At 35.2% G+C, this 16050-nt stretch overlaps 3 protein-coding genes across 6 annotated transcripts; all 3 read right to left on the bottom strand.

Annotated features, from left to right (window-relative positions):
- Positions 1-397: 397 nt before the first annotated feature.
- LOC131056043 (uncharacterized) lies at positions 398-5243 on the bottom strand. Of its 4 annotated transcripts, none has more exons than XR_009371820.1 (4): positions 4304-5243; positions 3072-4204; positions 1079-2940; positions 398-900 (listed from the first exon to the last, which is right to left on the bottom strand). XR_009371820.1 is itself a non-coding variant. In XM_059217637.1 (2 exons), exons 1-2 carry the CDS (start codon positions 1160-1162, stop codon positions 547-549), a joined length of 438 nt encoding a protein of 145 aa, XP_059073620.1. In that variant the 5' UTR covers positions 1163-3062; the 3' UTR covers positions 398-546. The 4 variants fall into 4 exon arrangements, 1 of the variants encoding a protein (XP_059073620.1); XR_009371821.1 differs by having other exon boundaries at positions 3072-5004; positions 5098-5243; XR_009371819.1 differs by having other exon boundaries at positions 3072-5243.
- A 628-nt stretch (positions 5244-5871) lies between these two features.
- LOC131029121 (uncharacterized) lies at positions 5872-8249 on the bottom strand. The gene is made up of 4 exons (XM_059209805.1): positions 8166-8249; positions 6923-6955; positions 6313-6386; positions 5872-6218 (listed from the first exon to the last, which is right to left on the bottom strand). The coding sequence occupies exons 1-4, from the start codon at positions 8247-8249 to the stop codon at positions 6146-6148; spliced, it is 264 nt and encodes an 87-aa protein (XP_059065788.1). The 3' UTR covers positions 5872-6145.
- A 3505-nt stretch (positions 8250-11754) lies between these two features.
- On the bottom strand, positions 11755-12525 carry LOC131857361 (uncharacterized). The gene has a single exon (XM_059209802.1). The coding sequence runs from the start codon at positions 12523-12525 to the stop codon at positions 11755-11757; it is 771 nt and encodes a 256-aa protein (XP_059065785.1).
- Positions 12526-16050: the final 3525 nt, after the last annotated feature.

Raw genomic sequence — 16050 nt, 5'->3', positions numbered from 1 at the left:
TCTTATGGAAGCATGGATATAGGCCAAGGATAAAGCATTGTGAAAAAACATATTGAAAGTATGGGTCTAGGGTTTACAAGCATATACAACAAAAGTGTCAAAACCTCAAGAAGATGAATTGTGTGACACAATCCTATTATTATGCTCCTTATAAAATCACTACAAGGATCTTGATTTAATAACATAAATAATAGATTAAAAAAGATCACCTCGAAATTAGGTTTGTTACTCATTTTAAGCACCATATCCAAATGTTAAAATTCATTGTCTTTCTACATAATCTCTTAGGATAATAGCTATCCTTTATTATTCAATATATAAAATATGAATGCAAATAAATATCTTTTTTATAGAAAAACATGACAATAAGTCATACAAATATATACATAATCTGTTTGAATTATTAAAAAAAAAAAAAATTCGAAAAAATTCATTCATAAATGATATATAACCTATCAATAATTGTGTGCAACACTTGAATACCTTTCCACTCTTCAACTTTCTTCACCTTTACGAGAAACCCCTTCTTTATTATTCCAAACTTGCTTAAAACATCTTCAATTTGCATATAAAAATTGTATTGCCATATGTTGCCACCATTGTAAGTATCCATTCTCCTTGACGCACTTCAAATCCAGTACCGGCGTAGAGTGGGTTTTGTAGAAGTGATTTGTTTATATCCTCTATCGAAGTAGAGCTATCAACCACAACCACATAGCATAGAATAACTCTACATGATTCTTCCAACTTGATTTTTAATTCAGTACGGTCCATTTCTGTAACAATGTTAGTGACTGCATCATCGCCAATACCAACATCATAAAACATATACTCATTTAAAATTGACGTCGCTCCATCCACTGCTCTTTCGATCACAAGGGTATAAGAGGACATCATAGTCTGAAATAAAATACAAAAAGCTGTTAGTTCGTCATGATAAATTCTTAAATAATAAAAAAATACATCACTTAAAACATTAATAATGAAATTAAAGACTATCTAACAAATGAAATAAAGCAATACTTCATTCAACAGGAGATTTACAATTAACTATTAAAAGAGGTCCCATAATCAATACCTTGAACCTGGGAAGGTAATGCTGAATTATTGAACTGCTGCAATAAAGAAGTTGCACACCTCTCAATGCATGCAACTCTTCCATACCTACTATGTTCTTCACCTTCTCACAAGTGTCAATGCCAATGTACCTTAAGCAACTCACTCTGGAAAGAATCAACAACTCCTCAAGCTCGGGACAGTTTTTAATGTCCAATTCTTTAAGCTTCGAAAGATCACTTGTTCCTTCTACTCTTTACAAATCTCTCCAACTTCGTATACACAAACTGATGAGAGTTGTTGGCAATGTAATGTTCTGTAGATTGTTACAATTGTCAAGCTCAATTTTCTCCAAGCAATTGAGATTGGAAAATTTTGGAAACTCCTCAATCTTTGGACACTGTATAATGTACAACTCTATAAGCTTTGAAAGATCACTAGCTCCTTCAACTCCTTGCAAATCTCTGCAACTTCGCAGAGAAAGACTGATGAGTGTTGTTGGCAATGTAACGCGCTGTAGATTGTTAAAATTTCCAAGTTCAATTTTCTCCAAGCAATTCAGATTGAAAAAACTTGGAAGGTTCTCAAGCTTGAGACACTTTATAATGTGCATCTCTATAAGATTTGAAAGATCACCACTTCCTTCAACTCCCTGCAAATCTCTGCAATTTCATATAAACAGACAAATGAGTGTTGTTGGCAATGCAATGTATTGTAGATTCTTACAATTGTCAAGCTCAATTTTCTCCAAGCAATTAAGATTGGAAAGACACGGAAACTTCGCAAGCTTAGGACATTTTATAAAGCGCAACTCTATAAGCTTTGTAAGATCACTAATTCCTGCTACTCTTTGCAAATCTGTGCAACTTCGTATAGACAGACTGATGAGTGTTGGCAGCGTAATGTTCTGTAGCTTCTTACAATTGTCAATCTGAAATTTCTCCAAGCAAATCAGACTGGAAAGACTTGGCAGCTCAGGACAATCACTAATGTACAACTCTATAAGCCCTGTAAGATCACTAATTCCTGCCCCTCTTTGCAAATCTCCGCAACTTCGTATAGACAGATTGATAAATGGTGTTGGCAGCGTAAGACTTTTGAAATTATGGCAACCATCCAATTGAAGGCATTCGAACTCTCTACACCCATCAATTACAATCCTCTCCAACGAGCATCCCAAAACTGGCAATTTCTAAAGCTTCAGATAGCCACGAACGCTTAATTCTACAAGCTCTTCACAACTAAACTCTACTGTTTTCAAAGTTGACAACCATCCAATATAAAAGATTTCACCTTTACATCAAATGTTATGTTCTGTAGACACTTCATGCCTCTGAGGCACAAGCGTTCAAACTCTAGCTTCCTACAACCTATAATGCTTAGTTCTACAAGCTTCACAAGATTGGATATTCCTAACACACCTTTCAAATCACTACAGTGCATAATAGTAATGTTTTCCAAGCAGCTGAGATGACCAAGAGTTACCTCCTTAAGCTTTGGGCATCCATTAATATGAAGACTTTTCAACTGTGAGGGCATCTGAATGACTAAAAAATAGTCCGGAGATTTCTACCAAACCGTTGAAGGAGATTAACTTTTTGACTGAGAAGATCAAAATACCCATTTGTGTTTGTTCCATAATGTTTTAAATGTTTCATGGCTGATTTTCAAATACTTCAAACATTGAAGAGGAATCCACAAAGGAATGCTCTTCTCTGACCGTTCTGCGTAATAGCCCTCAAGCTCGAGATATAGTACGAAAGTTGGCGTTTCAACACAGTTGTTTGATTGGCCTAGAAAGAATGTCACTTGAGAATTCATGGACTTGTCAAAAATGGAACGGAGACACCTGAGATTGGTTTGGGCGAGGATATTTCTTAAATCCTGCATACACAGAAGCAGCATATTACAATACTAATATAGTAACAAACATGTTTTCTATTGTTAATATAGTAACAATTTAAGATTTCTAATATTATAATACTAAGGAGAAATCTGCAGGGTAACAAGCATACCAAATATTTTAGATCTTGATGAGGCCATAGGCGATGAGGAGGTCTACGCTCAAGTGCAATTTCTCATCCCAAGTCCCTCAGGTGGTCATGCATTCTCAGAAAATGAAAATATGGACCTCTTTTTTCTCTTTCTTCTACAAGACATTTGTCTCTGAGTTTTTGTAGTGTATGTTGAGTGTTCCATCCTGATGCCTGCCATACTTCTTCTGCTATAGTCTCCTCTGCCCCCCAAAAAGCAAACAATATCTATAAAAACCTGTTTCTCTTCAGCATTCAATGCATCAAAACTTATTCTCAATCTTTCCTTTACATTTCGAGGCAACGTCTTTCTAACTTCAAACAATTGTGACCTCCAATATTCCTCACTTCTACCATGAACGTGCCTGCCCAAAACTTGAAGAGAAAGAGGTAAACCTCCACACACATCTACGAAGGATTTAACCAATTCCTCAAATCCGCTAGGTGGATTGGGCTGGTCAAAGGCATGCCAACAAAACAGTTCACTCCCATTATTTACATCCATTCCACCTAAACGATAGCCAATAGTAATCCCTAAAATTCTGACCACGCCAATGTCATGGGTTGTTACAATAACAAGATTTTTATTTAATCTATTTAAGATATCCACAACCAGTAGAGCATTTAACTGCTCCACATGATTGATGTCATCTATAAAAATTAGGAAGCTTAAATGGGCAGGGCTTTGTTGTAGACTTTGGTTGAGATAGTTTGTTCCTTCTTCTATGCTTGTAAAACTGAGGTCATGTCTATGAAAGAGGTCTTTGAGAAGCTTAAGTTGCAGAGAAGGCAATTCTCTTCTCTCAGACACTTCTCGCACATCAAACAAAAATGCTGCTTCAGAGTAATTCAAACTCTTCTGGTTAAACAACTCTTTGGCCAGAGTTGTCTTCCCCGCTCCACCCATGCCAAAAATGCCAACTAGCTTAGCCTTACCCTTACTTTTCTCCAGCCCACACTGGTTTTCAAAATCTTATACAAGTTCCATAAGGAAATGTCGTTCAAAATCTTTCACAAGATTGTTAAGCCCCACTAGATGTTGAGCAACATGTAAAGGTATTTTCCTTTGTACTTGTTTTTGCACAGCTGCCACTATTGTTTGGTAGTGCTAGTCGCTGAAATTTTATACCATAATGGGAGGATTCCATGAGTTAATTGTTAAAACATATTCGATAAAAGAGAAAAATTATATAAGTACCAAAAATTTATGTTACCTGTTAATTTTTTCTTCGGCTATAAGTGAAAGAGACTGAAGGGCCTCCTTCCACTTGTTAAGCTTCTCCAGGTACCTGCCCTTTTCTTCATATTTAATGAATGCATCAGCGTATACTCCTTTTTCTATGTGGCGTAGATCAGAAGGTTTCACTCCATAAAACACAGGGATAATTTTGGCCTGGCTCTCTAAGATGAGAACTAGTTCAGTTAGACACCAAGGTGAATCTGCATATCCTTTGGAAAAGATGGCTACGTGTACAAAGGAAAAACGGATAGCTGTATTAATGGCGAAAGGAAACGAATCTCCAAGTTGCTTCTCTTCTGAATCAAGAAAAGCCCGAATTCCCAACTGCCGAAGGGAATTATAATGCTGAATAGAAACAGTTTGTTTGACATCAGGGCCTCTGTGGTTGATGAATACATGAAATGATCTTGAAGATTCAGAAACCATCCTTCTCTTGCCAGAGAAAGCATTAAATTCCTGATTTTGAGATGATGAAGATAACGCCATCGATTCCAATTCAAACTCTCATCACTCGTTTAAAAAACTAAAAAGAGAGAGCAAGGCAATTAGGATTTGATTGCAATATGAGTTTGTGTTGAAGGAGAAGGGTAGAGCGAATTAAATGGATATACCTCAAGGTTCAGTCCTGTCCTTGAAATAACGAGGAAAATGCTTAGAAATTAGACAAGTGCCCAACTGTTCAAAGAGGGCGGCAAGTTCAGTCTTATCCTCGAAATATCCAAGGCAAAAGGAGAAAGGGAAATGGTTAGAAATCAGACAATCACCAACCTGTAGAAAGAATAATGTTTATTCTCTCTCCTTTTGTTGAAACACCCAAGGGAAAGAGGAAAGAAAATGCTCTGAACATAGACAGATTCCGACATGGTTGCTTTGGATTTGGTTTCGATTAGACTGATCCTATGCTACTCATTCCAAGAAACCAATAGACCAAGTCGGTGCCTTAGAGATTAGGATAAGCAAAATAAATAAACCAATAGTGCCGTATAGAGGAGGATAAGCAATAGAAATAAACCAATGGTGCACGTTGGTGCCGTGGAGAGTGGGATAAGTGATGACAAGATGTATATTGATTTTTTCTTAAATTCTACATTTTATAGAGAAAAAGGGTTTATACTATAGTTATAGAGAAAAAGGGTTTATACTATAATTAAACTAGCAGTTGCACGCTATTGTGCGCACAACAGGAAGCCGACAGGCAAAATGGTTCTGTGAACTGGTTTGGTTAAGAAAATTCTCTTGTGAAATGAACAAAATTATAATATCCTAGGAAAATGAATGACGAAATTTTGAATCGAGTAGAGGTTTTGGATTGCTGGAAAGTGTAAAATGAAGCGTACTTGAAGCAAAAATATGTGTAGTAATTTTTCAAGCATGGACAATGAAATTGAGCTGTTAATATTTAATAAGCATTTGGCAGCATGAATTTTCCATATTTATTTTACCTCTGTTTTACCAAAATAGCCAAAAAAAAAATGCATCGTAGTAGAAATAATAAGAATGTACACAAAATATTAAAAATTGAGTGAGAAATTTGTGAAAGGGTGAGGAGAAAGCAGCAAGTTATGGTCATTCATTGAATTCAGTTGTTAAACATAGTGGAGTTCAGCAAAGGAGAACATTGAATTAAATGTAGCAATGATGGAAGAGAGTAACAAAAGTAAGAAAACGTGAATGCTACAACATTAATAAGTGTAAGCAGTCGTTGCCTGAGTCTAGATCTTAACGGCTCTAAAAAAAATGATACGGTAATGGCCTGGTCATTTTGAACATGTTCATATTTGAGAACATAGGGTTCTGAGATGTAAAAAAGCAGCTTTTAAAGAAGCAAATAATTTGAAAGCTGTTGAAAGCTGTAAGATGTGTAATGGCTCATGACAGATTGACCTGCACTGCAAGGAAATCAAGCAAGTACATTTGTCAGCAATAGAAAGTGTTATAGTGAACCAAATATGCAAGGTTTAAACTTAAATTAGAACAACTTACTTGTTGATGAGCAACATCATGAAGCCAATGCGATCAACTTGTTTTAAATTACAATGCCTGCTGAGTTTTAAAGCCTGCAAATTTTGGAATACGGTAAATTTTGAAGTTGTGTATCAAAGTGTTAGGTACATTTAAAAGTGAAGAATAGTGGACATGACATCAAGTTTTTTTCTTTATGGCTTCTATGTGAATAGAATGTCTTTTTGGTACTTAATTGAAAAGACAGCAATTTTGTGTTTCTAAGCGGCAGAAAATGAATATAAAGCACTGAAATATGGGAATCTAAATATCTTGCAAAACTAAAATTTAATAACTTTACAATTGACATGGAGATTTAAATCAGCAACATAGGATTCATACCTAACATAATGTGCAGGAAAACGATTGTGGGTAAAAACTTTATAACAAAAAGAAGTCAAGTATGTAGTATCTTGATAGAATGTCACAAAAGATTCACTTCTTTCAATTTGGCTATTTCTTTGTGGTCTGGGAACATTAAATAAGACTTCCTCAAGTCAAATTATTAAAACCATGCAAAATCAATAATATATGGATGAACAGAATTCAGCACAAATATTTAAATGAATGAAGAGTTAAATGTATTATTTACCTCATGTTCAGTAGTATGGAGCGAGCAAATGACCTGCTAAAGTAGAATAAATACAGATTAAAACTGCACTATAGAAAGAGTTTTAAAGCTTGCAACTTGGAAATTTTTCAAGTGTTACTTTTATCGAATAGTATAATGCTATAATTTATAAAATAATTTAATAAATACAAAAAATTTTTGGCTTGTTAAAATCAAAGTAACAAGTAATATCTGACAAGAAAGAGGAATAGGCAATATACATTTTGCAAATCATGGCGAGGAATGTCATGCCTATCAAGTAGATCAACCTTCATAGATTTGTAAGAGGCAATTTGTAACTATTGCAATGTGTATGAAGTGCAATCCTGTAGAGAGGAGTATGTAAGATGAGAAGGTGCCAAAAACATGGAGCTATAAGAAATGCTAAATGCAGAGATCAGTCTGTAGAAAAAGAGCAAAAGGCAGGTAAAAAAGTGCAAAAGACAGGAAAAGATGAACCTTAGAAAGCTTGCAGAATGTATTGAATGTAGGAAAGGATTATCGTGGAGGGCACATCAACAAAATTTTGCAAGGATAATTGTTCCTGCAGTGAGAAGCAAAATTAAACAAATGATAGCATTTAAAATGGAAGAAAGGTATTGGAAAGCAATGAATTATTCAAGTGAAATTGAATAATAGCAAGAAAGAAAATGCAAGCAATGCAAAATATTTAATTGAAATTTGTAACTGACCTAATTAGTGTCATAAATCTGGAATGCAACGAAGTTTCAAAACACCCAATATTTTTTTTTTGTTGTTTGCAATTTTTGCAAGGGCAACACAGTCATAGATTTGTGATATGGATGGACGAATTACATGTTGCAGGCAAAGAGTTTAGAAATATAATGATTTATGAAAAGGTGTATGCAATATAGTTGCAAATAAGAGTGAAGTGGACAGGTAATGTTTTTTAACTGTGTTATACTTGAGATAGTTTTATACTTAGAGGTGCAGAGGGCTGGAGAATAGGAGACTTTTAGAATTGTGTGTCGACATGTAATGCTTTTGAATTTGATAAAGAATTGAATACTGTAAATGGAAGGGATAAAATAAAGTGTAGAGGGCGGAATAGGAACACTGTAGAATAAAGAAAATGTTGAAGGAAAACAAAATTTAAATCTGTTTGTAATGGGGAGATAAAACATTAGAATGAAGAATGGTAAAAGTGGCCAATAGCTATAATGGTCAAATTTAAATTATTTTAAGAAAGCAAAAGGAATACGACCTGAAATATGTGGAACAAAATGAACGGATATTGGTGAAATAGGAAAGCCGATTTAGTTTGGTTGGTCAAAGGTTTTGCCTGCATTGAAGGAAGTGACGTCAGAAGGATTAATTTGGTAAAGTTGCAAAGAAGATATAAAGTATGAATTTGGAAATGACCTGAAAATGTTTGTTTGTAATCGACACAGAGCACAATCATGGGTATGTTGTTGTCTGTTAATATGTATCTCTACAACAAAAAGAAGAAATATGGTTAGTTTCTTAAATTCAACATATACACAATTAATGTGCTAAAACAACTGAAGTGGCGTGGCAAAGGGAAGTATATTTATTAATTGATATTATTCGAAGATTTGTTAGAGTATGCCTTGAAAGAATTACATGGCCACATAAAAAGAAGAGAATGTAAACTTTGTGTGTTGGGCAGGTATGCATACCTTCAATTTGCAGTAGGAAAACTGGATTGAATGGTTGATTGAGAAGGTTTACACTAGAGAGGCAATGTATTGTAGCTGGCATACAAAGAGGCAAGTTAGTTAAAAGTGAGGGAAAGCAATGTTAGAGCAGTAAAATGTGTGAACAGAGTATGTTCGAAGCCAAAAAAGTAAATGTCATACCTGGGTGAGTTGTTTATGTTGCAGCAGTGACTTTTGAATGGAACAGACACGTTTGTAACAAAAGTTATCAGAGGTATGATACACAGGTGCTCTAACAATGAGATTAATAAAAGCTGTTAGAAATGTTTGAGTAGTGTAAAGTTTAAAACTGATTAGAAATATATTCATTTTAGTGTTAAAAGAGTTAGAAAGTTAATTGTGGGTTGTGTAACCCATGTTTTGCAGAGAAAAAGAACAGACTAAGCATAGCATTGCTTTTATTGTGTATAACTTTGTATAATTGGCATTGATAAGACATTTTAGCTACAACCAGTGCTAACTTGAAAAGTGAGAAGAGTGCAAGCATGGGTATGTTGTTCTCTATTAATATGTATCTCTACAACAAAAAGAAGAAATATGTTTAGTTTCTTAAATTCAACATATATACAATTCATGTGCTAAAACAACTGAAGTGGCGTGGCAAAGAGAAGTTTGTTTATTAATTGATTTTATTCGAAGATTTGTTAGAATATGCCTTGAAAGAATTACATCGCGACATAAAAAGAAGAGAATGTAAACTATATATGTTGGGTAGGTATGCATACCTTCAATTTGCAGTAGGAAAACTGGACTGAATGGTTGATTGAGAAGGTTTGCACTGGAGAGGCAATGTATTGTAGCTGGCATACAAGGAGGGAAGTTAGTTAAAAGTGATGGAAAGCAATGCTAGAGCAGTAAAATGTGTCAATAGAGTATGTTCGAAGCAAAAAAGTAAATATCATACCTGGGAGAGTTGTTTATGTTGCAGCAGTGACTTTTGAATGCAACAAACACTTTTGTAACAAAACTTATCAGAGGTATAATACACAGTTCCTCTAACAATGAGATTCATAAAAGTTGTTACAAATGTTCGAGTTGTAAAAAGTTTAAAACTGATTAGAAATATACTCATTTTAGTGTTAAAAGAGTTAGAAAGTTAATTGTGGGGTGAGCAACACATGTTTTGTAGTAAAAAAGAACAGACTAAGCATAGGATTGTTTTTATTGTGTATAACTTTGTATAATTGACATTGATAAGAGATTTCAGCTACAACTAGTGCTAACTTGAAAAGTGAGAAGAGTGCAAGCATGGGTATGTTGTTCTGTGTTAATATGTATCTCTACAACAAAAAGAAGAAATATGTTTAGTTTGTTAAATTCAACATATATACAAGTCATGTGCTAAAACAACTGAAGTGACGTGGCAAAGAGAAGTTTGTTTATTAATTGATTTTATTCGAATATTTGTTAGAATATGCCTTGAAAGAATTACATGTCCACATAAAAAGAAGAGAATGTAAACTATGTATGTTGGGTAGGTATGCATACCTTCAATTTGTAGTTGGAAAATTGGATTGAATGGTTGATTGAGAAGGGTTGCACTGGAGAGGCAATGTATTGTAGCTGGCGTACAAAGAGGCAAGTTAGTTAAAAGTGAGGGAAAGCAAAGTTAGAGCAGTAAAAAGTGTCAATAGAGTATGTTCGAAGCCAAAAAAGTAAATATCATACCTGGAAGAGTTGTTTATGTTGCAGCAGTGACTGTTGAATGCAACAGACACTTTTGTAACAAAACTTATCAGAGGTATAATACATAGTTCCTCTAACAATGAGATTAATAAAAGCTGTTACAAATGTTCGATTTGTATAAAGTTTAAAACTGATTAGAAATATACTCATTTTAGTGTGAAAAGAGTTAGAAAGTTAATTGAGGGTTGAGCAATAAATGTTTTGCAGAGAAAAAGAACAGACTAAGCATAGCACTATTTTTTTTGTGTATAACTTTGTATAATTGACATTGGCAAGACATTTCAGCTACAACTAGTGCTAACTTGAAAAATGAGAACGGGAACATCAAACTGGCCATCTGTGATTTCTTCAAAGAATTCTATGGCCACATAAAAAGAAGAGAATGTAAACTTTGTATGTTTGATAGGTATGTATACCTGCATTGTGCAGGAGAAAATTGCATTGAATAGCTGATTGATAACAAGTGAAGTGGAGAGGCAATGTGTTGTAGTTGTATTAGAAAGAGGCAAGTTAGATAAAAGTGACATCAAGCAATGTTGGAGCATAAAAGTTTGTTAACAGAGTATATTTGAAGCAATAAAAGTAACATATCATACCTGAGATAGTTGTTTATGTTGGAGCAGTGAGCGATGTGAATGCGCAATGTGTTGCAGCCGTGTTATACCTGATATATCTTTAGACAATCATTGTAGTCTATATAGATAGGAAGACTTGTGTGTAGTGTTCAATGTAGCATGGAAGATGTCTTAGAATGAATGCAATCTAAAATGAACAGTGAGGGAAAAAGAGTTAGTACCAGGGACGATTAAGAATGTACATGTTGTGAAGAGGTAAGACCATGTAAAATTGTAATTACCTTGTTGAAAACAGAGGAATGTAACAAAGATGGTTTTGGAGTAAAAGATTTTAAGGTGAATAGATATATGTTTGGGCAGAGAGCAGCTGCAAACGAGTTTCTTCTTTCTTTCTAATGGCTATATAAGCATTATTTTGCAGTTTGGAAAACCTTTCAAAAGAGAATGGTGGTTTGATCCGTATCCCATCAATTGACTTCACTCTTGAAATAGCTGTGAATGTGAGCCCTTGCTTTTCAGTATTACCTATGTCAATGGTAGCTCTATCTAATGTAAGACCTTGGGATTTGTGAATAGTGATGGTCCAAGACATTGTTAAAGGTACTTGCGTACGCCTGCCTTGTGTTATTGGCAAAATGGGTATGTCTTTTGGATGCGCTATATCCCATGGAGGTCCATTATAATCCTTGAATTCGATGACCACATATTTTGGCAAGTTTGGCGGTTTTGTATTGTTTTCATATACGATTGTTTTTATGAGACCAATAGCGCCATTGACAAGGCCAACTTGGATCCACAAGTTAGCTATTAACATCACTTGCTGATTAATAGAAAGTAATACTTCCAATGGTAGCTATTCATTGTTGTCATATTCAGTATTTGTTTGCTTACCAATTTTAGCTAAACTTAGAGCGATAGACAAATTTAATTCTTTGAGCATTTTCCTGTTATGCAAGCGTGCAGATTCATTTGTTGCAAATAGGTGGATCGAAGAGTTGAAATCTTTCTTTTGTTGAAAAGTTAATGTTGCATTTGTCTGGCACATCAGAAACTGCCAATCATGTTGCAGTGCTTGAGCGTTTCTTAAGTTGTGAAGGAGTGCTCTGAATTGTTGTTGTCTTATAGATGCACCTTGCTGGCGGAAAATAGTGTCCAATGTTATGACAATAGTAAAAGAATGCCATAAACTGAGGGCTGTAGAGTGCGAAGCATATATAGGTTTATCCATTACAAGGGGAAGCTGAGCAAGATAACCAACAAGAATCATGGACACCCCACCAAAGCTGTCATGTTGATTGTTAGGGAATGCTTGGCGTAAGCGGTTATCTATCTTAAGTAGTAGTTTCGGGCCTAAAAAGCTCATTTCATCTATCAGAATATATTTGATATGTTTCAATTGCTCTTGCAATGTCATTAATGACTGCCCTATCAAAGGATGCATTTCTCTTATAGGTATGCGCAACCCTGCATGGATTGTTGTTGCTTGTATATTAAATGCAGCAACACCTATTGGTGCTAAAACAAGCAATGGGTTTGTCGTCACAGGTGGAGATATGTTTAATTCTTTCCTAATACAATCTATTAAAAAAGATTTACCAGTGCCAACAGTGCCTTGAACAATCATTCGTAGAGGTGTTGTTGTAGATAAATTATTATGATGTTGTAGAATAATGTTGAGCGCAACTTTTTGCTTAGGCGATAGATGGTTTTTTTTGTGTCTTAGGTGGAGATTTGCATGCTAGCGTGTTGGAATTGTAGCTTGCTTGCAGTTATGAACTGAAGGGCAGTGCAGTCTAGTTGATCATCGACAACAGTTGCTCTCCAAAAGTGGCTAATATCGTAATCACGACGGACTAGCATTTGCAGATCATTCTGGGCAAAGTTATTTGTAGCTCCCATTTGTGAGAGAAGCTCCCACTCGTATAGATTTGTATCATCTTGATGTTGGGAACCATTATTGTCACTGTCATCTTCATTTGGAAGGCTGCAATCATCTATAATTTGTTGATTTCCCAAACGACTGTAATTAGTCATTTTAAAGTTTTTCCAATTTTCTATAATTTGTTCCTTTGAAGCTCCTATTTCAGTTGGGATGTCATAGAACGGTTTGTATAGCAGTAGTTCAGACAAACAAAAAATCTCGAACTGATTGGTATCTTCATCTGGAGGCTCTCTAAACTGAGGATATACAGTCACAATTGCTTTTTTATCCCTGATGTGCCATTTTGGTTTTTTGCGTTGAGAATTATATGAAAACCCTGTGTTGATTGTAGCAAATTTTTTGCATTTAATTCAAAAGGGTGCTGCATATAAGCATGGATATAAGTTGTGGAAAGGTCAGCTCCATTATCTGATTTTATGACACGGTGCAGTATTTCTCTGCCAACATTTAGAGAGACAAATTGTTGGCTACAACTTAGAAGAGGCAATTTTTGTAACATATGGAAAGTTTCTTGTGCACTGATATCACGGTCTGCTACTATGCCCATCATAAATTTATGATATGTTAATAAGATGCTATCTTCAGATTTACTTGTATTTAGTATTATTTTCAGCATTTCAATATAGGATTGTGATTTGTTTTCTGATTTGGAAGCATACTTTGAAATGTATTGGAGGACAGTTTTTTTTGAAGTGACTGGTTGACAATCAATATTAGCTCTCCATAGTGAAATCATCCAAGGATTATGAATATTCAAAGGATCATCATTCCTTGCAGGTTTATAGCATGGGTTGTTGTCATTGTCAACTGTCAACGTAGACATCTCTTGTTGAACCCATGGAGCTTTGTAATGACATTCAAATGTGGGACCTTTTTTCTTGAGGTATGTATGTTCTGTGCATTTTGTGTGTCTTTGTAAAGTATTAAGAAATGCTTCATAATCCAATGCAACATCCATGGTGAAGATTTTTTTGTATCAGCTAGGCATGGGTCATCCATTGCAGTGTAGTGCATTGCATTCATCCGGTCTGCTGCGTTGCGAGGATTCCAAGCAGAAACATATTGGTCGAAGAAATTTTTTGCCATTTGGACCTCATTATCATCTATCCAATCAATGGTCTCCATATTTGGTGCTCCCGGGAGCCATAAGAAGCCATGAATATGTCCCGAGCCTCGGTGTTGCCATTCATACCTATACCAATGATCCTTTGCTTGGAACAACTTTTGAATAAATTCTTCACAAAATATTGTAAATCTATTGTGAAGGTATAAGGCTGTTATATGTGGATTGCAGATCACATGGTCTGTAAGTTGTTTTCTTGTAAACTGTGTGGTTTGGCCATCATTTTCAGAGAAAAGCCTATGCAAATCAGGCCATTTGGTATTAGCTGAGCTCAACATAAAGAACAGTGTTGGGGTCCCCAATTGGAAGATCATTGCAGTAAGCTCTTTTCTAGATTTACACCAATATGCACGGGTGCCTCGAAGTGTTGCACCGAAACGCAACAATTAATTAGGCAGCTGATCATCAAGAGTGTTTTGCAATCGTTCATGAAGTGCTTCCATAGTGGTTGGGACAGACTCTCCCAAATTAGTTCTAATGAAGATAGCTACAGATTGTTGCGAACAATGTCTCATAATTAGATTGTAAATATAATACAAGAATCTAACATGCTGCCAAATCTTTGATCAACATATCTTACTAAGTGGAGAGCATATTCATGCAAATGAACATGTTTGATACATGGCTACAGTGGAAGTGCAACTCCAGATGGGAAAAGGATTGGGAATGCCATGCTTAATAAGCCTATTGTATTATATTCATTTATCAGAGACAAGTTTATTTCAAGCCAAGGCATATTATTATCAGTATCAGCATCTAACTGCAAGGTTCTCTTAACTATATCTAGTTCACAGGTTGGAGTAGGCAGTTTTGGAATAAAAGACGATGAAATTTCTGCATCATATTCATTGCAATTGTCTAGAAGGTCTTCTGTTGGTGGAATAGTTGTTACATCAATATGTTCTTCTAAAGAGCGCAACATATTTGATATATCTGTTGTAGTATTAGGAAGCAGGTTGACAGCATCAAAGTCTATGACAACATCATTATAGTACTGGTCATGTTGTATTTTATAGCTCAATGCATCCATAACATGGAATTTATTCACATAACAATCATATTTTGTGCCTTGTATATTACTTCGGTGGACAATAAGAACTTCAAGGTCTTTTAGTTTTCATGGCAAAAGCTTTGCAATTTTTGAAATATCTTGGGGAAAACTTATTGTGTGACCAGAATATTTGTATTGGCCACCTCTTCCATGTTTGACTTGCAAAACAAGAGCAACCCTAGCTATAAGCATCTCCTCTACTTGGGTAAGTTTTTTTAACACAACAAGTTGCTCACCTGGGTCTAAGTTATTTGCCAAGGAGAAATGATGAACACCATTTTCTGGAAAAGCATCTTGAACAGATAATATGTTGTTGGTTCCTACGTAGCAGCATTCCAATATATCTTTCCTTACAAATACTACATGTTTGAAGCATGGACAGTGAATCAATGTGATGGTGGAAGGATTGCAATGTTTGAATGTACTGTACAGAAGAGAAACAATTTGTTGTGCATTGTTGTGTTGTTGTAGGCTGCAATATTGTCTGATGGTATAGAGGTTGCTTGTTTTGTGCTGCATGTTTCTGTTGTAGTTTGCTACCATGCAATGAAGGTTGTTGTATTTGCTGCGATACAATACTGTTCTGGCCACATGAGAAAGGAAGGCTTTGATTCAGAATAAGTGAATTCGAATCCATCATCTATGGGGTGTCGCATGGTGCAGGCGTAGGCAAGAGCAGTTTGTGTTTCATATGCTCCAGGCGACACTTTTTAGAGATTTCTTCTCTATGTTGTGCATAATAGCGACAATTTTATTCTCTTTTTTTCACTTTCCTAAGATTGCATTCTTGTGGTGTGGTCTGCATTAATATTTTAGACAATTTAAATGAACAGAGCATATAAGATGTTGAGTGTGCAAGAAACAACTAGTAAAGATAGTGTCTATGTTCTAATCTATATAGTTGCACTTGAAACTTCTGTTTGATGCAATCTTTGAATTGCACATGTTAAATACTTTTGCACAAAATTTAAGCACATATCCATACATATAACTATACATACATTGAGACATGTATGCACATAAAAGAATATGG

Source organism: Cryptomeria japonica, chromosome 1, assembly GCF_030272615.1.
Source record: "Cryptomeria japonica chromosome 1, Sugi_1.0, whole genome shotgun sequence".
Taxonomy (NCBI): domain Eukaryota; kingdom Viridiplantae; phylum Streptophyta; class Pinopsida; order Cupressales; family Cupressaceae; genus Cryptomeria; species Cryptomeria japonica.
Note: the sequence above shows the minus strand (reverse complement) of the source record. Positions and strands in the feature narration are given on the sequence as shown.